At 37.0% G+C, this 25551-nt stretch overlaps 6 protein-coding genes across 10 annotated transcripts; 3 read left to right on the top strand and 3 right to left on the bottom strand.

Moving 5' to 3' along the window:
* The first annotated feature begins 1033 nt into the window (after nucleotides 1-1033).
* LOC124640364 (39S ribosomal protein L9, mitochondrial) lies at nucleotides 1034-2997 on the top strand. The gene is made up of 5 exons (XM_047178103.1): nucleotides 1034-1255; nucleotides 1599-1758; nucleotides 1977-2146; nucleotides 2260-2460; nucleotides 2772-2997. Exons 1-5 carry the CDS (start codon nucleotides 1184-1186, stop codon nucleotides 2928-2930), a joined length of 762 nt encoding a protein of 253 aa, XP_047034059.1. The 5' UTR covers nucleotides 1034-1183; the 3' UTR covers nucleotides 2931-2997.
* Nucleotides 2998-3026: 29 nt separating this feature from the next.
* Nucleotides 3027-5714, bottom strand: LOC124640315 (the record flags this gene model as incomplete). Its single annotated transcript, XM_047178031.1, has 2 exons — nucleotides 3027-5473; nucleotides 5550-5714. Coding segments are annotated over 2 exons (1953 nt in total), but the record flags the coding sequence as incomplete, so codon positions are not given.
* Nucleotides 5715-12108: 6394 nt separating this feature from the next.
* LOC124639966 lies at nucleotides 12109-13188 on the top strand. 3 transcript variants are annotated; one of them, XM_047177500.1, is made up of 3 exons: nucleotides 12109-12268; nucleotides 12508-12754; nucleotides 12988-13188. In XM_047177500.1, exons 2-3 carry the CDS (start codon nucleotides 12541-12543, stop codon nucleotides 13140-13142), a joined length of 369 nt encoding a protein of 122 aa, XP_047033456.1. In that variant the 5' UTR covers nucleotides 12109-12268; nucleotides 12508-12540; the 3' UTR covers nucleotides 13143-13188. The 3 variants fall into 3 exon arrangements, with proteins under 3 accessions (XP_047033456.1, XP_047033457.1, XP_047033458.1); XM_047177501.1 differs by lacking the exon at nucleotides 12109-12268 and adding an exon at nucleotides 12276-12403; XM_047177502.1 differs by lacking the exon at nucleotides 12109-12268 and adding an exon at nucleotides 12324-12435.
* LOC124639964 (scaffold protein salvador) lies at nucleotides 13184-15975 on the bottom strand. Of its 3 annotated transcripts, none has more exons than XM_047177496.1 (10): nucleotides 15656-15975; nucleotides 15409-15577; nucleotides 15250-15325; nucleotides 15067-15177; nucleotides 14695-14827; nucleotides 14492-14599; nucleotides 14231-14408; nucleotides 13976-14112; nucleotides 13750-13882; nucleotides 13184-13641 (listed from the first exon to the last, which is right to left on the bottom strand). In XM_047177496.1, exons 1-10 carry the CDS (start codon nucleotides 15738-15740, stop codon nucleotides 13572-13574), a joined length of 1200 nt encoding a protein of 399 aa, XP_047033452.1. In that variant the 5' UTR covers nucleotides 15741-15975; the 3' UTR covers nucleotides 13184-13571. The 3 variants fall into 3 exon arrangements, with proteins under 3 accessions (XP_047033452.1, XP_047033451.1, XP_047033454.1); XM_047177495.1 differs by having other exon boundaries at nucleotides 15247-15325; nucleotides 15656-15974; XM_047177498.1 differs by having other exon boundaries at nucleotides 15247-15325; nucleotides 15409-15601; nucleotides 15656-15971.
* A 464-nt stretch (nucleotides 15976-16439) lies between these two features.
* On the top strand, nucleotides 16440-20473 carry LOC124639965 (diphthine methyl ester synthase). Its single transcript, XM_047177499.1, has 5 exons — nucleotides 16440-16777; nucleotides 16857-17039; nucleotides 17421-17592; nucleotides 17766-17897; nucleotides 20212-20473. The coding sequence occupies exons 1-5, from the start codon at nucleotides 16643-16645 to the stop codon at nucleotides 20400-20402; spliced, it is 813 nt and encodes a 270-aa protein (XP_047033455.1). The 5' UTR covers nucleotides 16440-16642; the 3' UTR covers nucleotides 20403-20473.
* LOC124639963 (rap guanine nucleotide exchange factor 2) lies at nucleotides 20464-25219 on the bottom strand. Its single transcript, XM_047177494.1, has 2 exons — nucleotides 24961-25219; nucleotides 20464-24605 (listed from the first exon to the last, which is right to left on the bottom strand). Exon 2 carries the CDS (start codon nucleotides 24566-24568, stop codon nucleotides 21026-21028), a length of 3543 nt encoding a protein of 1180 aa, XP_047033450.1. The 5' UTR covers nucleotides 24569-24605; nucleotides 24961-25219; the 3' UTR covers nucleotides 20464-21025.
* Nucleotides 25220-25551: the final 332 nt, after the last annotated feature.

Here is a 25551-nt window from a genome sequence, read left to right as displayed (position 1 = left end):
ACAATTGAATCACTTATATTTTTATCTTATTTTAACAATTGTAAGTCAACAAATTAATAACAATCGCATTAATTTATTCGTATTTATTCATAAAACATAAACAACATAAATTTTTATTTTGCTTTTTTTTATTTTCTAGCGGTAACCCTGAACATTCTTGGCGCGTAATCAGCATTTAAAATTTTGTTTATATTTTTTGTATTAAATCAATTTAAACTATTAAAATGGTGAACAAGTGTAACGTTTATACTTTTGTAAAAGTGAATCCTATGGTGATTGCAATATATCGTTCCACAGGTTAGCTAATAATAACATTTTCGTAAATCAAATAACTAGGGTGCCCATGAATTCTTGTAATGAGTAAAAATATGAGTGACGGATTTTAAAACTGTTGTACTATTGTTATAGCTTCCCAAAAAATGAAGAAAGGCGACATAAACGGCTCAACAGTCTATATGTGAAGCAAAAAAAAAAAAAAACAGTCTTCACTTCAAATCTTCCTGCTTTTATACTGCTAATTCCCGCTAATTATTAAAAGCCTATATTAGTATTTTAAGGTCACAAACTGCGTAAGTTAAAATTTCAATACCAATCTGTGTTTAATAATCTTAGCAAATTCGGATTTGTCCCACATAGCTTAATCTCATAGTCACCCTATTAGAAAGGGACAGACGGCCTCCGTACTAACTGTTTCACTCGGCTCGTTTTTTGGATAAAGGTGCGCAGTCCTGTTTACTATAATATAGTAATATGGATATACATGGTATGGTATACAAAAAAATCTAATTTATTTTTTTCAGACAAACGATCAACTTTAGAAGAAATTTCACGTTACGTTACGTTACGAGTAAAAGTTGTTTGGAATATCATGAAGAATCACATAAAAAAATATCGAATCGATATTGGAACTTTGTTGCCTAAGTCCACTAATTTTCAAAATGGATCCACTGTGCGGCGTGCCCTCGATGTTTGTTCTTGTTCTTTTACATTGTCTGTGTGACTGGCGACTGTCAACTATATATATATATGTCAAGTGTCAGTCCGAATCACTGTCTGTCAGTGAGTGAGGGCCGAGGGCGTCAAAATCTAACCTTAAAAAAGTAAAAGATTTGATTAGTCGTTTTCTTTTGGAAGCGTTATTTGTACATCGATAAAAAAGGACTTTTTTATCCTTTTGATTACCATGTTGGGCTTACGCTCAGTAATTAGTAATGCTATAACAACTGCATCCAATGTATTCCACCAACAGACCAGGGTAAGTTTTATATATTTACAACTTTCCAAACTGAAGATGTTTAATTTAGAGTAAGAAAGTATATGAAAGTGTAAGAAAAAGCATAATTCATACAAATTCCTGTTGTTTTAATAAATAAAAGATGTAGTTGCATACAAAACCTGGGTTTTAAAGGGTCTTAAACAGACTTACAAATGTTGTAGGACACTTAATATATTTATTTTATTGGAATTGTATAGGTACCTATAAACATTCATTTTATTCAGTGATTCTTTGTGAGTATTTCTCCTGTTTCTCCTAAAATCCTCGAAAGATAAGATTGATGTGTGTGTCTCATGACAAATCGTAATTAATTAATTTTCAGAACACATTTATTTTAAAACGGACGAATCCATTTCCTCTACACAAAAAGGGTGGAAGGCCTAAAAAAATGAGAGGCAGACATTTTGTTTATGATTTAGTTGAAGATACAAATATCACGAAAAAACCTGACATAAAAGTAATTCTTAACCAATTTATTGATGGTAAGTGAAAATAATATTTAAGTAAATAATTTTACTAATAATACAAATGTGAAAGATCATGGTTTTGATTCCCAATGGTGGTTTAATTGCTGAACTTGGCAGTAACATATTTTATACCTCAGAATAGCTGAAAGCCTTCTTTCTATATTTGCATCAAATCCTGTAAATATGGCAACTGGCAAGGGACCTTTATAAATTCTTATGAGTATTTTTTTAAGGTGTTGGCAATGAAGGAGATGTATTAACATTGCGCCCTAATCAGGCCTATCGCGACTATCTTATGCCTGGCTTGGCTGTCTATGCTAGTCCAGAAAACATGGAGAAGTATAAAGCAAATGAAAACAAGCCCAAGATTGGAGATAACTATAGTTCTCCCTATGTACACAGGGTAAGCTTATTCATAAAAGAAATAAACTGTGCAATAATGATATAACATTGTTATTGGAATGAAGTATTTCTGACAGTAATGCTCTTTCTCATGTCACCATTTATTACTTTCAGACTATTGGCTGCTTATCTCGTGTAGTTTTACAAATCACTATGAACAAAATGGAACCCTGGGTACTGGAACCCTGGCACATCAGTGCTTCTTTTAGAAAATCAGGCTTTGTTGTACCCGAACATGCGATTGAGATGCCTCCTGTACAAATTAAAGGGCCAGATCTATCATTACAAGACAAGGAGTTTTATGTCACTGTTACAGTAAGTAAATATTTGTATGGTACCAACATAAACATGTTTTCTAAATACAGATCTATAATAAAATAATAAAAGATGAAAAAAAGTATTGTACTTCCCCTTGTTTTGGAGAAGTGCGTTGCAAAAATTCTTCAATAACTTGCTAGTATTGAAATAAAGCTAGTTTTGTCTAAAATAAGCCAAAAGTTCTAGTTTGTTAGCTTAATGACACTAACTTTCTATCCTAGCTAGAACACAAGGCTGGTTTTTCCAAGGCATAAATATATTGGTAATGATAGTACATCACATTTGAGTATTTCTTGTGTAAATTTCAGATCAATAACACAGAAAAAGTAAATGTTAGGTGTAGAATACACCACTGGGCTACTGGTGTAGACAGGCTACCATGGGAGGAGAATCATTGGAAGAAACCCAAAGAAGCTCTGATACCAGAACAGGCATCAGAATTGGAGAAAATTCCTCTGCCTCCGTAAATGTAGTTTAGATATAGTAACAGTGTTAAATAATGTAGATTGTGTTAAATAAATAGGATTCAGTCAATTTCGGCAGTTTAAATAAGACGAAAGCAATAAATAAATACTCTTTTATTGTAAATCAGACATTCAATATTAACGACGAATTAAAGGCAAACATTTCGGCAATTTTATAGCTATTCAACACAAGATATAATTAAAGCCCGTTCGCACTGGCGTAATCTTTACGGGCGTAACAAAAATTATTTCAGTGTAGATGTCCCAAACGGACGTAAAAAATCTTTGGCGTGTTCTCGAAACAAACTCTACAGACTGTTCGTCAAACAAGCTAACATTCAACATGCTAATAGTAGTTACAGTGATTAGTGTTAGTGGAAAAAATCCGTTCTGCAACAGGGACCATGCACACGATGCGATATACAGACCTGCGATTCTGATCAAATCAAACGCGCATGTTTATTTAAACGACGCGGTGCAAACGCGAGATGTGTGGCGATATGAACTGCTCTGCAGATGTCTTTAGGAAAAAAACACGTTAACAGCACGATTAAAAAACGCGATGTGCATAGGCCCTAATGCCAAAACGGTCATAATTACATACCTAGGTGCTAAGCATATTTTCAGGTTAACGAAAAGTAGATAGAATATTGATTTATATTATTTGTGCAGCAGTAATTCTAGACAAGATTTAAAGGGTAGGAACCGTACTGAAATGTTTTAAATTAATGACAGAGTGAAGCATCGACGCGGTACCATTAAGACGCTAGTATAGTTTCAGCAGTTTCTTCCTCAATTTCAACATCGGGTTGTGGGTCGTGAGGTTGCCCTACGTATCCGTCTTCCAAATCAAGCGTTTGTTCAATTGTTCCCTGGGTTTCGTACTCCTGCTCATATTGCAACGTATCAAACGTTGGATCGTGTTTGTTCGTAACGTTTGGAGGCTCCTCGTATTGCTGAGTGTATTGTTGGTGCTCTGCACCTTGATCTACGTCTGTATATTGCTGTTCGTAGATCGGATCATATTTTTGTGTAACCAATTCATCATTTAATTCAGTAGTTAAAGCTGCAGCATTTTGGTCGCCATAAACATATTCTTGATCTATGGGATACTCATTTTGGGAGTAATCATAAGGAGTTGCACCCTCACCTTGCTGATGAGCATAATTTTCGTCTGCTTGTTCTGAATAGAACATTTCCCTTTGTTCAGCTTCAAAGTCTGCTATAGATTCAGCTACATACGTTGGATCCTCCGTTTGTTCAATAATGGGTTCGGTTTGTTCGATCGCGGATTCCGTTTGTCCAATAAAGGGGTCGGATTGGTCGATTACAGAATCAGTCTGTTCCAATGTACCGGTATCAGTGTTTAGGTTAGTTTGTTCTTTTGGAACAACATTGACATCACTTTTCATTTGAATTTCGTTACTGTGTTTAAATTCTTGGTCACAACTTATTTCTGTTGCAGTTTCATTTCCTAGAACAGGATCTGTTACAGCCATTACTAGTGACGAATTCAAATTAATTTCTGTAGCTGGTGCGTATGAGTTTGAAACCTGGCTCTGGCTTACTTCTTCATTCTCATAGAATATCTCTTCTGAATTACCCTTTTCAGCTGGCTCATTTTGTTCATTTAATTTTAGAGATTCAAATGCAACTGGAATTTCATCTTTAACATTAATATTTTCACTTGTAATATCGCACCTTTGATCCGAAGGAACGTTCACGTTGGTTGACGTAACATTTGCGTTTGATACAGATTGTGCTAAGTAATTAGTATGTTCTTCCGGAATTTCGATATCATTTGCGACTGAAGAGTTGCATGCCATATTTTGTAATTCATATCCAGTTGCACCTGTTTGGTCGTGATGTGGTTCTACATCTTCGTTAAATTCCCTGCTTGCATTTTTAACCATGTTTGCAACTACATTAGTATTTTGTATATATTCATTATCGTTTGAAAATTCGTAATTTATAGAATCAGTAGGTAAATCTCTCTCCGGAAACTGGTCAACACCATTAACTGAAGCATAATCAGTAAGGCCTGCATTTACGTGGTTATCGTAATGAGCAGTAATATTAGGTTCATGTTCGTTTGCCAAAACACTGTCTGCGTGAACACTGTGATCAGGCAAAGCGACGACGTTGGTGGAACAATTGCCTGGCTTTTCATTTTCTTCTTTCTTTAATATATTTAATATTTCATATTTACTCTTCCAATCCGTATTTTCACTAGATGTCGGGTTGAAATCGTTAATGGGGATCGTGTCTTGACCGGATCGCATTTGCAATGTCTCCGTATTTTGTTTGGGTGTCTCGTTTCTTATATAATTGCTTGTAAATGAAGATCTAACCTTGGGAATGAGTATGTATTTTTTGCTTATTTCTTGAATCAAATATGTCTCTTCGATATTATTAATCGGAGTATTTGGAATCAGTTGATTTTGACTTAGAGTAGGTGGTTGGAGATCACGAACTGGAGATATCTCCAGTGGGTGTCCTAGGCGATCGACTACATCTGGGCGATTGACAAATTTGCTGGGCTGAAACTGTTCATCAAAATACCATTAGGGTTACTGTTTAATGCAAGTATCTTAGCTTAGCTGTAACAGATAAGTTACTAACCTTGTGTCGCAAAGGCACCAATGCGCTGTTGTAACGCATTTTATCGAGTTTTCCCAAAATAAATTCATTCCGCTCCTTTCGTTTCTTATCTTCTTCCAGAAATGCATCGTATTGTTTCCTCAGAGCGTTGATGCGGTCCGATCTAGCTCTTTGATATGAAACAGAAATAGTAAATTAGAGATTCTAACAATATAAAAATAATTTAGCATTTTTTGATAATTTTGAGGTACTTTTTGTTTGACTTCCCCATATGAGTTGTGTAAATTAGTGCGTCTAACACCCTCGAGTGACCCGCATGGTACCGAAGTAAACAAAGCAATGCCGTGTCGACCTTCGAGAAGGTTTGTTGGGTAAATATAAAACTTAGCTTAGATAGGGGTGGTACATGTACAGAGCTTGCGAACTTTAGGCCAGTATTTTTTTTAAAGGTATTTAAAAATTGTCTAAATCGATTCAAATCGCAGTTACGGAAATTCCTAACTACATAAAGTATTCCATTGAACAGTCCCTCAACTTCATATGTTGAACTTGTGACTGCATTTTCAATTCATTTTTAGGTAGGTAGGCTTTTGGTTTTAAATATTATTTTTTTCTTTAATTCCTCCATATTAGTTGTGTTAACACAAAATGAATTGTATGAGTTGTGCAAGCCTTTTCTGGCAGTCGGTAAACAAAGAGTCTGACTATTCTGTTTTCTAACGTGGTGTATCTGGTCTGTAAGTGTGCCGGCAGTACCAGGCACCGGATTGTACCACAATATTATAACCTCTGCTAAATAGCACCATGAAACGCGAACACTGTCAGCCAAATGACCTTCGACCTTGGTTTACGATGAGACATCAAAATATGTATGCAATTTTGATATCCAGTCGCACGTATCTGTGTATATTATGGACAGGCTGTAACTCAGAAAATTATGTGAAAATACATGTGTCAAGGACGTTTCAGTAGTGATAGGCAGCACCCTAAAGATTTTTGATTTGCTAAGGACTAGTCTACGGCTGCAGTTACCTCTGCTGGCAACATTCGTTTGTATGATCACTTATGCCGGGATCAACCCAGGGACCGGTACAGAAGAGCCAGCGACTACCAGATCTACATTTTGTAGTTATGGTTAAAATGTTACGTGTATTAACGGTTATACTTTTTTGCTTACCTATAGTTGAATCTATCTTACCTACTTTATTTTAAATAGCTGGTGTCAAGGAGTGATTTGAATGCTAGCTGCCGGCTGCAACTGCCGACCACACTTTCAGCGACTGCATGATGTTGGTTGATATCGGAGGGCACATGCTGCTGGCGCTTTGATCCAAAACGGTTTCATATAAATACATGCAGGCCAGTAGGTAGGTAGTGCAGCTGCGACCGATTTCATGCAGTTAGGGCACATTCGCTCGACAGTCAGTCGGCAGCAGCTAGCCTTCAAAATGTAGGTACCTTTAGGAGGAGTTACATAGGTACCTACATCTATTTAAACAATTTTTCAACTGACTTTCAGGGACTTTTTTTGTTTGTTACTCGATTAAAATAACCTAGGTACTCGAGGATCCTGGATCCTTAGAAAAATCATTTTTTATATGAGAGGCTAGTAGTTACCTAAATACTCGCCATGTGGTCCCATTATCATCAGGTCAGGTTTCTGATGACGGTAATAACCCGAAAAAGAAACGAAAAATCAAAAAAATTTAGACCTTACCTATCGCCTAAAAACGTAAAAACTTCTACAACGCAATCGAAGTTTAGAGCTGGTTAGACTGAGAAGACGACGGCCCCGCTAGCCTACCACTGCCTATGCAGCACGGCTGCTTTATAGGGGCCATAACTGACGGTTGCGGCCGTTGACACACCAATCACGCGCCAGCCCCTGCGCCTCATTCAATGAGGCGTAGTAGTGGCATGAGCCTGCTGCTGTTGCACGCTCCCCGTACATACGTCGATCATAAAGGAGTGAGTGTGAGATAGAATGATAGCAGAGGGTACCGCCTTCTCACACAACATTATGAACCTGTGGCCCTAACCGTAACACCATTACTAAAACAATATTTATAATTTAATAATGAAAAACAGCAGCGTTGCTGGTAGGTAGGTACTTACAGAATATAGATTCTTTTATTTTTTGTGATACCACGCGTCGAAAACATAATTCGAATGTTGTTAATATCGATCGTCTGAACAAAAAATTATGAAAGTCAAAGAAATTAAAAAGTTTTTGTTTTCGTGACTTTTGAGGTGCTGCAGCGCTTTACATTATGGTAAAATCAAGGAGTTTTGATACAAGTTCAACATCAAAATGCAACTTTGAGGAGTCGAGTTACCACAATGATCAGACGATATTCTGAACCCAAACCGCCAGAATTCTTGGCGACACTGAAGTCCTGTTCGTAGGTACTATCTGGAAGTATCGTCATCATCTTTTCTATTATCCTACTATCTATAGCTCATCAACTTCAAAGAGTAAAATAATAATAGGGTACGACTGGTTGCATCAAATGATCCATCCCGAAATTATCAAATGATCCATCCCGCTCTGGGTGCAACGCAAGGGAGTGCGACTTTTTGGGTCGTGGTAACTTTTTCGAACTATCCCGCAGTCCCGGCCCGCCATTCTCCTAATTTTACTTAAGCGTCATACGATTCACGTTCGACTCGATTCGACTGAGATCCGATCCCGACTCGATTACGATTGAAGGGTATGTGGCATTCCGCTATTTTTTCTTTGAAATAAACGTTTTTATCCTTTTCTGTCATTCAATAATGAATCATTTTGTCTGCAAATGATTTACGATTGCAAATTGATTGTACAGCAAACTACCGTATGGACCAAAATCACCAAAATAGCAGACCAATCGCACACCAATCAAATGTCAATCGAATGCGATTGGTCTTTTATTAGTAGCAGAATGCCCGATATGGTTAAAACTGCTATTGCGATTCGATTTCTACTCGATTTTGACATTATTAACTTAGGACAATCGGGCCCCCGGTAGGCTTTGACCCTAGTGGGTCCGAGTGGAGTTAGCTGTCTCTTTCTCTGAGGAGCTCCACCGTGTCTTCCGCGCTGTGACATCTGGGGCCCGATTCTCCTATTGAATAGAAATCGAATCGCAATATGATCGCAATAGCAGTTTTAACCATATCGGGCATTCTGCTACTAATATAAGACCAATCGTATTCCAACGACATTCGTTTGGTTTGCGATTGGTCTGCTATTTTGGTGATTTTGGTCTATACAGTAGTTTGCTCTACAATCATATTGCAATCGTAAACCATTTGCAGACAAAATGATTCATTATTGAATGCCAGAAAAGGATAAAACCGTTTATTTCAAAGAAAAAATAGCGGAATGCCACATACGCTTCAATCGTAGGTAATCGAGTCGGGATTGGATCTCAGTCGAACCGAGTCGAACGTGAATCCAACGGCGGATCCAGGGGGTAGGTCACAAGGTCATGACCCCCCTGGGCCAGGTCCAGGACCTGGATGGACCACTAATTGAAATAGTTAAACACGATGTTTTATGTTTTTATTCCATTAGGTATACATTTAGTAAGTATAAGATAATTTTTATTCCGAGTTTAGACGTAGAGTAGTTTTGCTGAAGAATTCGTGCTCGCAGCGCTCGCTCACTATTCTTTATTTACTCTTTATCCGTACCCAAAAGGAGGAAACAGGACCATGTTACAAAGAATCCGCTGTCCGGGTTGTCTACATGCTGTAGAACTCTCATGAACTCTTACCATACTCTTACCTATTATAGTAAGACAATTGAAATTTTCACAGAAAATGTTTTACTGTTGGCCGCAATAAAAAAATACAAATTACGCGCCCTTTTCTACGTACACAATACTTTTCAAAAGTTTACTTGTTATATAGCAAGAAAGTGCTTTCATCTACTTTAAGTCCTCGAACTGAATAAAAATTTTCGCGCTCGCTTCGCTCGCGCTTTTTTTAATTTCGCGCCCGTAAATATGTCCCAGAAATCGCGTCCGCTCAGCTCGTTTTTCTACACAAAACTCTTTTTTTACCTTAGTCCTTGACCTGGATAAAAATTTTCGCGCTCGCTTCGCTCGCGCTGTTTTGTTTGTCACGTGTGTCTAGTATCATCATTAATTTAAGAACCCAGCTCTTGTCGGTGCAGCTCCTTCCATTTCACCTATCTAGCGCCAACTCCTGAACTTCCTTATACGTCACTTTTCTTAACTTTCGTAAAAATTTCGCGCTCGCTGCGCTCGCGCTTTTTATATTTATTATACTGTGCCTCCTTTTTTGTTATAACAAGTATACCATATTATATAATATTATTTATATAAAACCAAATGTCCTCAACTTTAGCTCTACAATTAATATTTATAAATCAATAATTAATATTTTTTGTGACTTGATCACGTATCGAATCGTATGTCGCTTAAGTAAAATAGGAGAATCGGGCCCCTGAGAGCGGCACCTCTTGAAAAATCCGACGCAGTTATAGTTATCGACACGGATATTGAGCTCTCGGCGGAAGAGTGGGGATCGCTTTGCGCACTGTACACATAAGGCAATAAACCAATAAATCGCTTCTGCGCAGGTGAAGGTCAGGGCTCAATATCCGTGCCGATAACTATACCTCCCGAAGCAACGGTGTCCGGTGAGGACTTGCGTCACGCGGAAGGTGAGGGCGTTATGACTCTCTCGATCCGCTACTCATTAGAGACTTATCGCCCCTATTGTGGCATACCTTTCATTGAAATGCCCCAAATTCATATAAATTCATGTACATAAGGGGGTACCCCAGCGTGGCCCCGCAGGGCCAAGGCCTGCCGGGGCTGCGGGTTGTTCGAAAGAGATACCGCGGCCCTGGTACACAAAAGGCCTATGATGGAACACGGAGGTTTTTAGTCAGTAAGAGTCTGACACTCCCTCTCCGCTGCTAACCCACAGCGGGAGGGGTCATTTGATGATTTTTGACGTCGTTAAAAAAAAAAAAAGGGGGTAGGTAAGTATACAGCCTAGAAATATAGAGTTAAGCATGCAGTCAGTAGTTCAGTAAGTTAAAAAAATGTAATTAAAAGCGCGGACCCCCAAGTCTGCGGTAAGGTTTAATTAATAATAAACAAAAAAAAACATCAAAGCTTCATCAGCTCTAAATAAAGAAACTAATGGAACTAATCTGTAATCTGCACAGAAAATCCGGTCGGTGGGTGGAAAAGAGAGGCAATCCTCTGTTGATTGTTGCGATTCTGTGTCAACTCCAGTAGCCTTATTCGCTAACTCCACTGACAGCTCGCAGATATCATCAATTGGTAAAGTGTACATCAGTATATTGTCAAACAGCTATTTTCTTATTCGCTAACGCCAGTTACCAAATGAGATGACGTCATCAGCATCGACACAGGCTGATATCCACCATGACTCATTTTGACAGCGGTTTCTGTATCGATAAACGTTATATTGCGATTCCGTAAGCCCAGTGGACATCAAATTGATAGCCAATGTCATTTTTTGAAATACACTACAAATAGCAGTGTTTTATGCCTCATCACTGGGATGTCTATACTATATTGTTGCATCAGACATATTAGATTTCTCTAATTTTGCGATTCCAATAGAAATACAAACCCTGAGTCATTTCCTTTATTTTTTGATAGTGTTATTTTTAATTGTATTATTTTTATTTGTTTTATATTTCTTTGTGTGGAATATAAATTTCGCGTGTATTTTTGCTGGCATTTGTGGAATAAGAGACAAAACGAAGTTTATCCAGAATCCAGAAACGTCGTATGCGAGATTGCAATAATTCTCTGGATTTACGGGAGAAGGAATTCATGGCAAATTTCCGTATCAACAAATCAAGGTTTCAGCGAGTTTCGGCAGAGTTACGTCCGTTTCTGCAACGTGCTCAAAAAAACACTGCTGTTGCAATTGAGCTAAAAGTAAGAATTTATAACGTAAAAAGTTAAATAAATACCAATATTACATAATTTGATGTTACTAATTTGCAGCATGTCTCAACCTTCATTTAGTAAGTGAGGTAACCGATGCTCTCAATGTATGGGACGACCTACTCAAGTACGTAAAGTTACCTTCCTGTAGTGTACCAATTTTTTTTTTGCATGCAAAACATAAGAATCTACGTATCAAAATATTGTTTACGTTGTTAAATTTATAATAACTACATATGTACAATACTCACAATATTCTCAATTAAAATATTGTTCAACCACACGGAACTTTAGACACCAAGTTCACACACAATAGAAAGCAAATACTGAATTTTACCGCCACAGATTGTTTTTAAATATATAACACGCTGAAAATAAAGCGTTCTCTCAAACGTAGTAATGTAATGCTAATAGGGTATTTCCTACTTAGCAGTATAATAGTCGATAAAAAAATAGAGTTGTCAAGTTGTCATCGTAGTTTTGGCGTCAGCAACCGTGTAACGATATCCACCGATATCCACTTCATGCGATACAGAATACCAATGTTTTGAACTTATAGGTTGACATCAAAGTTCCGATGACAACTGAGGCCAGTTGACATCTGAGAATTCGAAAGTTAGCGAATAAGCCAGCAGTAAATACATCCAAGTTGTTGTTTGTTGCTCTAATGTTATGAATTTAATGTTAATGTCAATGTCAAACATCATGTAGACACCAACTCAAAATATTGCGTGAAATTACTGTGTTATAAACAAGAAAAATTCACTGAAAGATTATTACAATCGTCGTGATATCTTGGTAATTTTGTTGATAATTTGTTTTGTTTAAATTCAGATAGTACAGGTTAAGATTCCTTAGCACGAGATATTATGGTTATTGTTTTTGGACAATTGCTTTCAAGCAATAATTTTTAGAAGTTTGTTTAATGAATATGTAATAATATCTGTATTTAAACAATTTATTAAGTAATTACCAATTGTTACTGTTACTTTGCAAACATAAATAATTGATCTTCTGATTCTAACCTATAATTTTAGTATGGAGATGTTACACAACTACTGATCTTTGAAATGATTCACAAGTGGTGGCACCGGTTCGTCCGTAAAAGGACCAAACCTATTCCAGTGGACACAGCGATACTTTGGAAACGAAGACTTAGTATAGCATATGGCTTGTTAGCTTGGAATGCATTTGGTTTAGTGTTATACAGTTCTTACAAGGGCAAAGCTGACTGGGCCCACTACTATGGTATCAAAACAGATGAGGAGTATTCTACTCCACCAGGTATGCAATACACAAGTGATTGATTTAATAGCCATATAAATTATTAATTGTTTCATAGTCTTAAGACATTATTAGAGGGACACAGGATAGTGTAAATGGGTTTTGTACAACGTCATGTCAATCATACATCCTGGAGCAATCACAATCTTGGTTTAAAAGCTTATTTTCCCCTTTAATTCTACGACATGATAACTTGTGTTATGATGACATCATTGTTTTATTTTGGTTTTCAGGTGAAGCATGGGCCAATACATTAGGTATAAAAAGTGCCAAAGTTTACAGGATTGCTGGTCTCAAAAAAGTTGATGAATATGATATAGTAGATGGACATGGAGTAAGGACTAAGAAAGAAGAAACAGCTGAAAGTCAAGAGACTCTAAATGAATAAATTATATAGTTACTTTTAAATTATTAATAAAACACTAGTAGTTAAATAAATAACTTTTATTTGAAGTCAAGGCACCAATTGATTGATTTTTATATGATCAAAAAATAATTCTTAAAATAAAATATCATTCTTACATTAGTTATGAAACTGATCTTAACTCTAGTTATTAGATAACTGTGTACATATAAAAATATTGTCGTAAAATCACAGTATAGGTTGTAGTATGACCGCTTGTTCTCGCACCTTGGGTGCAAATGCTGGCAAAATAAAATAGGCATCAGTCTACTGTTATTTTGATAAAATTCAGATCAGGAAATGGTTTCATGTCATTATAACACCTATAACTATGAAGCTCACAAGGTCTTTATTTAACGTACACTATCGATTCTAGCGGTCTAACTACAAATAAGCAATCTTATTCAATATGTATCAACAATTGGAGTGTGCATGGTAAGTAATGGCATGTCGCCTCCTTTCAATTTCTTGGAGCAAGGCTGACCTGTAATGTAAAATTATTAACATTTGAAATAGTTATATTAATATTAATTCTAAATTAAAAGTTATTTATGTGCTTGTCAGCAAAATGGTACCTAGGTTTGTCTCTTACCTGTAACGCTCAAACTTCATGACAATAAGTTGCAGCTCTTGTTTGTAAAGCCGAGTCAACATGTCTGAATAGCAGTCTAGCTCACTGAGCCTGAACATATTCCAACGTAACTTGTGATCAAGTTCTTGATCAGCTGTAAAACAAAACATAGAAAGAATATGAGGTATATGCATAGGTTTGCTAATAATAGATATAGCAGTCATAAACATAGTATTATTATTATTACCTTTAGAGTAAACAATCAGCCAATGTGGAATCTCTTCAAGTAAGTAAGGCGGCACAAGAGTTGGCACATATGGACTGACTAAATAACAGCCGCCCACTAAACAAGGATGTGCATAGGTTGTCTGATGGGTAATCTCACTAGAACAAAATATTAATTATTATAGGTACTTCCAATACACTAAACATGAACAAAAATATTGACTTCAGTTATTTTATTTATTCAAGGTGTTTGACAACATAGCCAAGAAATGCATACTTAAAGTAATAAACTCCATGGTGGGGTGTGGAAACTCTTTGCCATGGTTGTGGCACACTTTCCAGAGGATGAGTCCAGTGAGTTGTTTGAGTGTTGTGATCCATGTAGTAACGGCGGCCGCGAAGAGTGCGGTCAGCAGACCAACCAGGGGGCAGTGGTAGCTCACACTCATCAGAACCTATGTTTTAAATACATATAAGAACTAAATAATAAAAGGAAGTAATAATAACATGAGGTATTTAATAATAATACAATACACACCCTGAGAACTGGTGATTATTTTACTTCCATGGGCTTTATTGTATGGCAAAACTGATGTATTCACACAATTTGAGTAAATTGGTGATGACTGGCTTGCTGTAGCATATGCTGAAACCAAAGATTGTAATGTTAATGTTATGTTATTTTGTTATGGTGAACTCTATCATTTCCATGACCTCATTGATCGATATGGTTTTACTCACAATCTGTGTAATTTTGAAGACGTAGTGAATGTGGCGAGGGAGAATGCAATCTTGGTGTTAAGCTCATATTTGATGACAGCCGTGGCATGCTTGATTCCCTTGAACCATATTGTTGTTGCTTTTGCTGTTGAACCTGGTGAAGAATATGATGTTGGATAGTAATACATCAGGCCAAAAAAACTTCCCCAAATAGTTAAATGTAAGAAACCAAACCATGGTAGGAGCAATAAAAGTAAGCAACATTCATTGAAATATTTTGTAAAGGCAATTAAATATGTGGCAAAAGACCACAGGAAACAAATCAAGGTGCATTGTAAGATTTTTGATTTGGTGAGCTTTTAATATGGTTTGATTTGAAATTGATTGATTTACCTGTTGTTGATTCTGATATATCGGATCTTCTTGTTGATGTTGTCTATAGTATCTGTAGCTAGTCTGCCTGCTAAATGAGTCATCTCTGTCATTCAGAGTTGTATGTGAAGCCTAAAACAAATAGACCTTGATTATAAGAGTCAATATTTATGAAAACATTTCTAAAATCATTATTATTACCACATTTGAATCTAACAGATATTGAGAATTGTAGCTGTTAGATGTACTTGCTGTGTCACTAGTGGATAAACTGGCAAACCTGCAACAAACAGTTTATTAGCAAATCATAAATAACAACAATGTTTGCGTTCTAATCATAAATCCAGTAAATTTGCCATGTACCTGTGTGCTAAATTTGGTACTGACTCACTAGGTGTATATTTTCCTGCATGTCCACTCATAGTTTGAGCCTTGCCAAATTTATTCTCATGGCTTTGCGAAACGGCATCATTGGCGCCGAAAGGCTGACTACGAGGCCTTTTATTATGCCCGGTTGTCCAAACATTGATAACTGAAAAAAAAAAACATTAGGTATCTAAGAGGTCGAATAGCATAAGGTTCTTTTTAGACTAGTATTATTTATACTTACTAGGTAAATCTGGAGGGGTATCCTTCTTTATATATTTTCCAACCACACCCTCATTAACAGCCTTTTGTCCTTTGCGAGAGATCATGATTTCAAATGCAGCATTCAACAAGTGAGAAACATATTTACTGAATCATCACAATATCATGAAGTATTATATTTTATATTAGAAGATTACAATGAAAGTAAGAGACAAAACTGGAGTTTATTGGAGATACTGTGTAGAGTGCAGCATAAAATAACTTATATAAAAACCGTAACTAATAAAACATCCAAGTACTATATTACAATACAACACAACAACAACGACCTTTGTTTGACAGTGACATGACAAAGTAACTGACAAGATAAAAAAAACAAAATCACCAAGGAGCTTATAGGTTTTCTGGGACCATAGAATTATATGCAGGCCCTGACTGGAACATATGAAAGGGCAGCAGGATAGTGATGACTGGAACATTTACAAGTAAATATAAATAATGTGAAGACAGTCACAGCTGGCTGTTCCCTTAGAGATCTAGATCCTAGCTCTGATACGACCCTTAATAAGAGATGAACAGAGATATGTCATTTACATGCTCTCCGATGCACGAGTGTATCAATCACCAACTTTTAGACTCCGGGCTGCTCTGTGAAAATTTCTTAAAACTCATAAAAATATATCGTCCCTACCAACACCGATATCAACAGGGTCTACAGGGTCTCCCGTGTACACTTGTATACTACACAGAAGTCCGTGACAAAACGCAAAATATATAACAGTGACAGTAACATCTGTCTGTCACTGTCATAGTGACGCAGATGGTGCGCACATGTAAGTTGTTGTTTGAAATCATCACACACATCCAGTAAAGTATATAAAAATAATTAAAGTTATTGTATCATATATAACACATTCCACAAGTTATTTCCGTTGCATTAGTTTACTACACTAGTGCAGCTCTCCTAGGCGGTGAAAAAAAAAACGAATTTAATTTAAAATCGCAAAAAATGTTCTATCTAATAGGGTTAGGATTAGGTGATGCTAAAGATATTACTGTAAAAGGATTAGAAATTGTGAAAAAATGTGACAAAGTTTTTTTAGAGGGCTATACCTCAATACTTACAGTTGGAAAGGAAGTATTGGTAATTATTTAATCAAATTATGCAATTATACATAAACAGTAGTTAACAAAGTTCAGTGATCAAGTAATTTTAATTTCAGGAAGATTTTTATGGTCGACCATTGGTATTAGCTGACCGAGAACTATGTGAGAGTGCAATCGATGACATTTTACTGGAAGCTAAAAATGCTGAAGTAGCCTTGCTAGTTGTTGGCGATCCTTTAGGGGCAACAACACACACAGACATGTTACTGCGGGCTAAACAATTTGGGATTGAAACACAGGTATAAACATTAATAGTTTTGTTTGAACAAATGTATCAAATAAAGGAACATAAAAATATGTGAAGAACTTACCCTAAGTAAAATTTTATAATATTATCAAATTGTAAATGGTTGTATTTCGAGTTTCAGAAATTTCCATCTAAAAAAAATTTCTATTGTTTAACTATTTATTAAATATCAATAGAATACATTTCCTCTGGAGGACTCAGTCCTCAAACCTGGTTTAATTTGCTAATTGGATTTGTAAATAGAGATCTATTTGAACCAAAGAAATGCAATAACAGCTTTTACCTCAATGTAAGCTTCTTATATTCTTTTGAAGGAAATGCTTCAAAGAAATGCACCATCATTCCTGAAATAACTTTGCTTATATAATTTCAGATTATTCACAATGCTTCAATAATGAATGCTGTGAGCTGCTGTGGTTTACAGTTATACAACTTTGGAGAAACTGTGTCAATACCTTACTGGACAGAGACATGGAAACCAGATAGTTTCTTTGAGAAAATTGTTGGTAATTTCTCAAGGAACTTGCATACTCTATGTCTATTAGGTTAGTAATCTGTTGACTATGGTCCATATTTATTATATTATGATTATAACTTATTATAAACTACTTGCTAAACTTGATTGGCCAGAAGCAATTTTTTGGTACAACCAAGTGGCAATGGAGTAAACTGGTAAGCTTTTATATTCTTAATTTTGAAAATATTGCTTTTGTTTCAGATATTAAAGTAAAAGAGCCTACAGAAGAGTCACTTACCAAGAAAGTCCGGCAGTATATGGAACCAAAGTTTATGTCCGTTAAAGAAGCAGCTCAGCAATTATTGCACATCATTGAAAATAATCCAGATACAGGTTGACTTTTCACTTCACCTAGTAACTATCTGTAAAATCCTACTTCCTACTTATATTATAAATGTGAAAGTTTGTGAGAATGTATGGATGTATGTTTGTTACTCAATCACACAAAAACGGCTGGACCGATTTGATTGAAATTTGGTATGTAGATAGGTGATACCCTGGATTAACACATAGGCTACCTTTTATCAACACACCACGCGGGCGAAGCCGCTGGCGGAAGCTAGTGTATAATACTTTCCATCCTCAATTAAAAGTTAAAGCTTCTTTAAATCTATTTTCTGACTCTTTATTTGTCAACAATAAAGTGTCTAATAGATTTAATGAAGCTTTAACTTTAATGGAGCTTTGTGCAACTGACGGTTTGTATTTTAATTTATAAACAATCTCAAAACCGAAGAAAAGCAACAAACAAATCAGGAAGTCTTTTTACGTTTATTTTAGTTAGGTAACCTCTGACCCCCAACCTTTGCCTGATTATGTATTTCATTCCTAAATGCCTATGTGACCCTTATTTCTTATGGGTGAGTTTGAGATTCGTGATCATGAAAGATCCACAGACCACACTAATTAAGAGACTGAATGCACCGAAAACACGAAAGAGAAAGAAGCCGGTTGACGCGACAGGCGTTCGTAACATACATATAAATTACTAGCCGTTTTCCCGCGGTTTCACGCGCGTCCCGTGGTAACTACTGCCCGTACCGGGATAAAATATAGCCTATGTTACTCGTGGATAATGTAGCTTTCGAATGGTGAAAGAATTTTTAAAAACTGTCCAGTATTTGAGCCTATTCATTACAACCAAACAAACAAAGTTTTCCTCTTTATAATATTAGTATAGATTAGCTTTAAAATGAGTTGAGTAATCAAATATAGAAATTAACTATTATTGTTTCTACTATTGTTCTGTATTTACATATGGACGCGTAACAGCCAGTTTCTTCATCAAAAGTTAAAGCCAAAGTAAAAGTCAAAGTAATGTCTAAAGTAAAAGTAACGGTCAAATTCAATTTTTCTATTAGTTTTGCTGTCACTTTAGCCTTGAAAAAACAAATTTGACCGTTACTTTTACTTTAGACATTACTTTAACTTTTGATGAAGAAACTGGCCGTTAGTGTTACAAATTTTATTAATGTAGGTACGTTGATAAGTAATACAGATATTTTTGTTGCAATATCATTTTAGAGGTAGGTAAGTTTACAATTTTTTTGTAGGGAGAAAACTTTTCGAAAACGTGTTTTGAAAGTAACAGGGTTTTCAGAAATATATTCAAGATTATAGTTCGGCCATTCAGAGAATGCGTTCCTGACACGTCGCGATTGAACTGACGACGTAACTACATTCATTGATTATTGATATAATAATGTTGTTTTAATGCTCCTCAATTGTTAAAACGGTAAACAACCAGCAAAAATATTTTTATCGTAACTGCAACGCCATTGCAAAGTTACGTCGTCAGTTCAATCGCGACGTGTCAGGAACGCATTCTCTGAATGGCCGAACTATAATACATATTTTTTCGCCGTCAAAAACTGTATAGATTTGGCCAAAAAATTGTTTGACACAAGCCAATTTCGGCATTCAGCCCCTTAAAAACTTATGTCCTAAGGCATTTAGGTAAGTATTTTGGACGAGATGATGTTTCGAAGTTTACCGATTGCTAATCAGCTGTGGTGGATTTTACGATTCCTCTTTCTGTTGGATTTGTGTCCCAAGAACGATTCCTGAGGAATCGAGCTTCCAACTAATAGTAGTATGGACACAATTCGACATAAGATTCGTCTTATCCATGTGAACAAAGGTCGAAACTCGATTCAGTCCTGCTAGCATTTGAGCACTGATTGAGATCCTCCATTCGCTTTACCACGATCACGAAATCGTCGGCAAATCGAAGGTGAGTGATGTCTTCGCCTCAAGGTAGATGCCTTGAAGCTGCCTCCAATGCGTTGTCTTCGTTGGTAAGCTTCTATAAATCACTGAGCAATCCCCTCTAATTTCGATTTTGAAAAATGCCGAGCGCACCTCCGCCCTGCTGACTCCTTAAAAAAATGGTTTCTACGCAGCGACTCGGGCGATTTTTCGAGCCGCCATAAAGCCGCGAGAACTTTAGTGTTGATTGATTAAGTGGTAATTTAAAGACAAACTATAACGACTTTGTAGGCGCACTTGAAAACGAATAGGTAACGAAATAATGGAAATTACGAAATATGTACTGGCCTAACATGCACTTGGCCTGTTTTTCTGTTTCGTGATCTGAAACTTCGAAAACTTTGATGATGTACTAACTAATAATTAAATTTCTTTACAGGAATTAGTAAAACCGTTACAGCTGTGGGGCTTTCTCGAGTCGGCGCTAGTGATCAGCGGGTAGCAGTGATGTCGCTCGACGCGATGCAAAACTTTGACCTCGGCGCGCCGCTCCATAGCCTCGTCATTCCTGCTCCCAATTTACATCCGTTGGAACTAGACTATCTTGCACAATTTAAATCAGACTGTTGACAAACTGATAGATATTTTATATCGTGACGTTACTGTTGTTATGGTTAATAAAAATATTTTATAATTAATAATATGTTTATTATTTACAATTATAATAATAATTAAAAATCATGATATTAACAGAATTTGATACGACCATGAGAAACCACCTTCAAGCCCATATTGGTCCACAAGCTACCACAAAATACATGCTACAACAAAATTATTCTCAATTATAAATGTTAAAAGGTACATTAATTATTATTTGGTCTAAGTTTCACAATTATAAATAATGAAAACTATTATTATAATAATATACAATTAACGGAATGTAATATACCAACATTATTATAAAATAGTACACCTATTTATTGGTATACATCAAACATCTCTAGATAAAACTGGAAACTGGTGGGTCAAATGATTGTAATTAATAATTAGGAGCTTATAATATGGAATTTCATATAACACTAGCACATTTCTTAACATAATTATACAGTCTTTAGACTTAGTTGTAATGGGTACATACATGATTTTAATAATATATTAAAACGAATTCACATAACTCGTGCTTTCTATTTATCATGTGAGATTACAAAACAGGGAACTATATAAATAGACATTGAGTTAGAGTATTTAAATATTTAAACAGCTGATACTTGTTGATCGTCATCGTCATCATCAGGAGCGTCATGATAGTAATCATAAGGACGCGTGACGCCCTCATGGGAATGCGCGCGACTGAGCCGCTCCAGGCGCGCCACTTGCGCCGCCAGCGTGTAGGGCGCCTGCGGCATGCGCGGCGGCGGCACGGGCCGCGCGCAGCTGGCCGCCGTGCACGAACCGTGCCCGCTGTCGCTCGACGTAGCCGAGCCGGTCTTTCGTAGTGGCAAGTTAACTAATGACGTAACACTACTACTCTCCGCCGACAAGTCAACTGGGAGAGGAGTAGGCGTGTCTGAGTGTGATCTCTCGTGAGCTGTACGAGGGCAACAAATACCTGGGCCAGGCCCGTCGCGTCTATGCGAACAAGGCGAAGGTCCCGGTGGCGGTGGCCGAGGCTGATGGGGTCTTGTTTTAGCCGGCTCTGATAAAGCCAGCAGTTTTCTCACTGCCTGAGGAGATGCAGTTCCAAACTTATTTCCTGCAAAGCTCTTTTTACTCTCACTGGCGGATGATGCACTACTTGTTGTAGATAAGGATGGCGATGGGTGGCGTCTTCGTGGAATGGCGGGAGCCGGCCCTGCTCCTTCACATTCCAGAGAAAGTGAGTGAAGGCGTTCTTCATCAGTTTCAACGTGCATTCTATTAAGATATGCCTTTACACGTCGAACCATTTGTGCTTCTTCAAACATTTTCTTAGGATTTGGAACATTGGAGGACTTTTTCCTTCGTTTTACTGTTACTTGGCCTTGCTGTACTCCTCCTGTGGTAAGTTGGTTCAAAGCAACCATAGCATTTGAAGGAGGCTGCTTTCCCAATTCAAGTAAGGTAAGGAGGTCGTAAGGAGCACTACACATATTAGTAAGTGTTCTGACCTCTTTAGCAATCATTCGTAACTTTTCAAAATTGACCATACCTTCAACTTTCGTGTCATTTCCTAGATGAATGAAGGTAAGATCTTTTTTAACCACAGGATAAAATGGTATAACTGGCGATCTTCCTTGCTCGGTTGTAACCAGCTGTCTATACTTAGACATATTCCTTGAAGGATCCATGAGCATTTGCAAATCAGTAAATAATTTCAAATACTTTGTTGGTAGCTTCTCCCAAGTCATTCTTAATCTGGATACTGCACCATGACCCAATCCCGAAATTATAGCAAACATTGAGTTAAAGTTTTTGCATTCCTTGCAATGACGTGCAACTTTAATGAACTGTTTTATGATCTTTTGACGCCTGGCAAGGGTTTGTTCATTAACTACCTCTGTGACCACCCAAAACATTTCTTTGTTGACAAGTTCGGCAAACTGTGACAGCATAGGAGTACCATACCTACTTTTCAATTCAAATAGATCATCAACATATTCAGTGCTTTCGATTTGTCGGAAGATGCAAAAATCCTGTAATGTAAGTTGAACTGCAACTTCTACCGCATTCAACTGCAGAAAATGGACAACACTCTCTCTTAAAAGTTCTGGTGCCATTTCATCAGGTACTAAATTCTCAGTGATTCCATTGGTCTTAAGGTAATACCTTGAGCTGAGGCCAATCCTTTCCGCAAGATTTTGTAACTGGTCTGGCAAGCGGTGTTGTTTTATGATGCCACCTTGGGCAACAGACACTTCACACAGTGAAAAGTTAGAACTCGGATCAGTGATGCCAAATTCCTGCAATGTCAACATCACAACTTCTCTAGCTGTTGTCTCTTTATGTACCAGCAGATATTTGCAGGTCTGATCAGATTTGTATACTTTTAGCACATGTTCTGGATAATCAGATGATTGGTATTCATCATAACATATTGATATTAAGTCAGGATTACTATGTGAATTATAAAAGGAAGTACTGGTATTGGCTTTGTTTAAGGATTCAGAGTTTGAGAGAATGCTGTCATCGGTAGGTAAACCATCAGTGATGGTATTTTTAGGTAGAAGATTCATCTTCATTAAAGCTTTCTGTAATTTTCTCTTAGGACCCAATGTCATGAAGCCCTTTTGAGGTTCTTTTTTGATGCTCAACTGCTGGGGTTTCTTGGTGGGAGATTGAAACACTGGTGTTAAAGTAATGGGATCATCATTGAGTAGCTCTGCAGTTGAAAGCCTAGCTCTGGGATCAGTGTGCCAATGAACCCTGTTGGAGCAGCCTCTCTGCCTCGGAGAATTCTCTGGCATTAACAACATTTGCTTAAAAGCTAGTAAGTTACTTTTCACTGTGATGCTTAAATGTGTTGATCCTGTTATTATTTCCATTGCTTTTGCATGACTGACATGCTGAAAAGATTGACCATTTACTTCTAAAACCTGATCTCCTCTCTTCAGTCCAACATCCTCGGCTTTTGAATGTTTTTCCACTTTAAATATAAATATTCCATAACCTCTTTCATATCCTCCCAATATAGAAAAGTTCAAAGGTTCATCTCTTGTAGGACGAGATAATGTGACACTTCGAGTTCTAGCCTTCGCAGAACAAGCAATGTTTAGCAGCCTCAATTGACTTTCCATTTTTTCACGCTCCAGAGCTATTTCAAAGTTCTCTAAAAATTCCATCATAGTAGAGTCAGTTTCAAAGTCAGTAAAATGATTATTGACCCAAAGTAACACCACACGAGTGACCTTGTCCCTGACTGAGGGTTCAGAGAACCAAGCTAGTAGTTGTTTTGCTACAACCAAAGGACTTTCAATAAATGTTCTGTGTGTCAAGAGGAAGTCTTCTACATATGTTGAGTCACGCGAGTTATCCTCAATGAGTTGTAACATTAATTGCTCTGGAGTTCCTCGAATAACCACATGGCCTTGTTGTCGACCCGACTCTCCAGCTGCCCCCCTATATTCAGTGACCAGTACAACCACACCATTCTCATTTTCATGCCTTCTTATATTTTCTTCACCTTGGTGAAGTATCCGATAATAATCAGTCTGGGTAATACAAACAAACTGACAGTCATCACATTTTGTTGTCATCACCCCTTTATGATACAATTTCTCCAGTGTGGCTTCAGCCATCCCAAAGCTATCACCAACATTCAAGTGTTCTACTTCATTATTCTGATGCTCAATACTAACATGACCATTTATAAGGACAGACCATGAATCATGTTCTTCTCCATCATTCATAACCACAGTACCAGCTTTTTCAACCACTGCAAAAACCATGACTGCACATAATGCCCGACGCACAGTCAAAGTCATGTTAGTAAATGCTTTCAAATGCTGTGTAAACTCCAATAGTATTTCAATATCCTCATCAGTTCGCTCACTAGGATCTTTTTCAAGACATTCTCGAACTGCATCACGGACTGTCAGACTGTCCATACTTTCTTCCAAATCTTCCTCCTCATCTGAATCAACAATGGATTCGAGGAGTCCCGAAAGGTCCACCTCCATATCCATGTCGAGAGAGCTATGTACTGATGTCATGGTGTCACTACCACTGTATGCAGAACTTGTGTCACTAGCGTTGGAGCACTTCAGCGTGTGGGGGTACAGCTCCGGACTGTGACGGCCTCCACGCCCACCTCTCAACATCGTGAAGTTTCTGACCTGTCCGACTGACGTCCAGCTTCTGAAAATAATGGATTACGAAAACGTTAAGAAAAATCGATATCTCATCTACACGTAAATGTCTGTTTTTATATTTATCCTTATTCATTTCCTTTGAAACAAACATTCTAAAACTAGAGTTTACTTAACAGTGGCATGTTGATCTATTTTACAAACTAAGTTATGACCGTTCAAAATCATAATGATTTTAGATCAACAAAATGCGGGAGACCTTCTTCACTGTCGGACTTTCTTGGTGGACCAAATTAAGAGACGTACTTCTAATGAAACAGTTACGTCATGCGTTGTTTTTTATGTTGAGCTCAAACAATAGGCATTTGTATGAAACACAATAAATAAACATATAAAATTCAAACCTTCACAATTTCTATTTATTTTGCATTCATGGCGGAACTGTCAGCGCTTCCATGTTGCTTTCTAAATTAATTACCCTTCTCCAGCAGCTCACTATAACTATTTGTTCTTTTATTTCACAGTCACTAGATTTCTAATTATCCTTTAAACATTAACCAATGTTAAAATATATTTATGATGCCGATACTTTATGTATTTCTCGAAGAAAATCTTTAGAAAGCTAACTTTCCTGAGCTGAATAATAAACCATAGAGTACATAGAAAGAGAACGTTACCATAACCAATTAAAATCGCGGAACACTAAAAATTATGAAAAGTCGAAACCCAGCGCGACAGCGCGAGCGGTGAGTTTTGCTAATCTGACTGAAAAAAAAGGTAAAACTACGGAAATCCATAATAGAACTGATAGATACTCATTTCAAAGGCTGCGTTGGAGCATCAGCTTTCATTTAAAGAAAGCCCCATTTAAATCGATTAGTCCCTTTGAGAGCTACAATGGCACAGACAGACAGCATACCTTTGCGTCGGGGGTAAAAATATATTTTTTATGCAACGACACATCTGTAAAGAAAAGCACGATTATAATATTAATT

This window comes from Helicoverpa zea, chromosome 20, assembly GCF_022581195.2.
Source record: "Helicoverpa zea isolate HzStark_Cry1AcR chromosome 20, ilHelZeax1.1, whole genome shotgun sequence".
NCBI classification, from domain to species: domain Eukaryota; kingdom Metazoa; phylum Arthropoda; class Insecta; order Lepidoptera; family Noctuidae; genus Helicoverpa; species Helicoverpa zea.
Note: the sequence above shows the minus strand (reverse complement) of the source record. Positions and strands in the feature narration are given on the sequence as shown.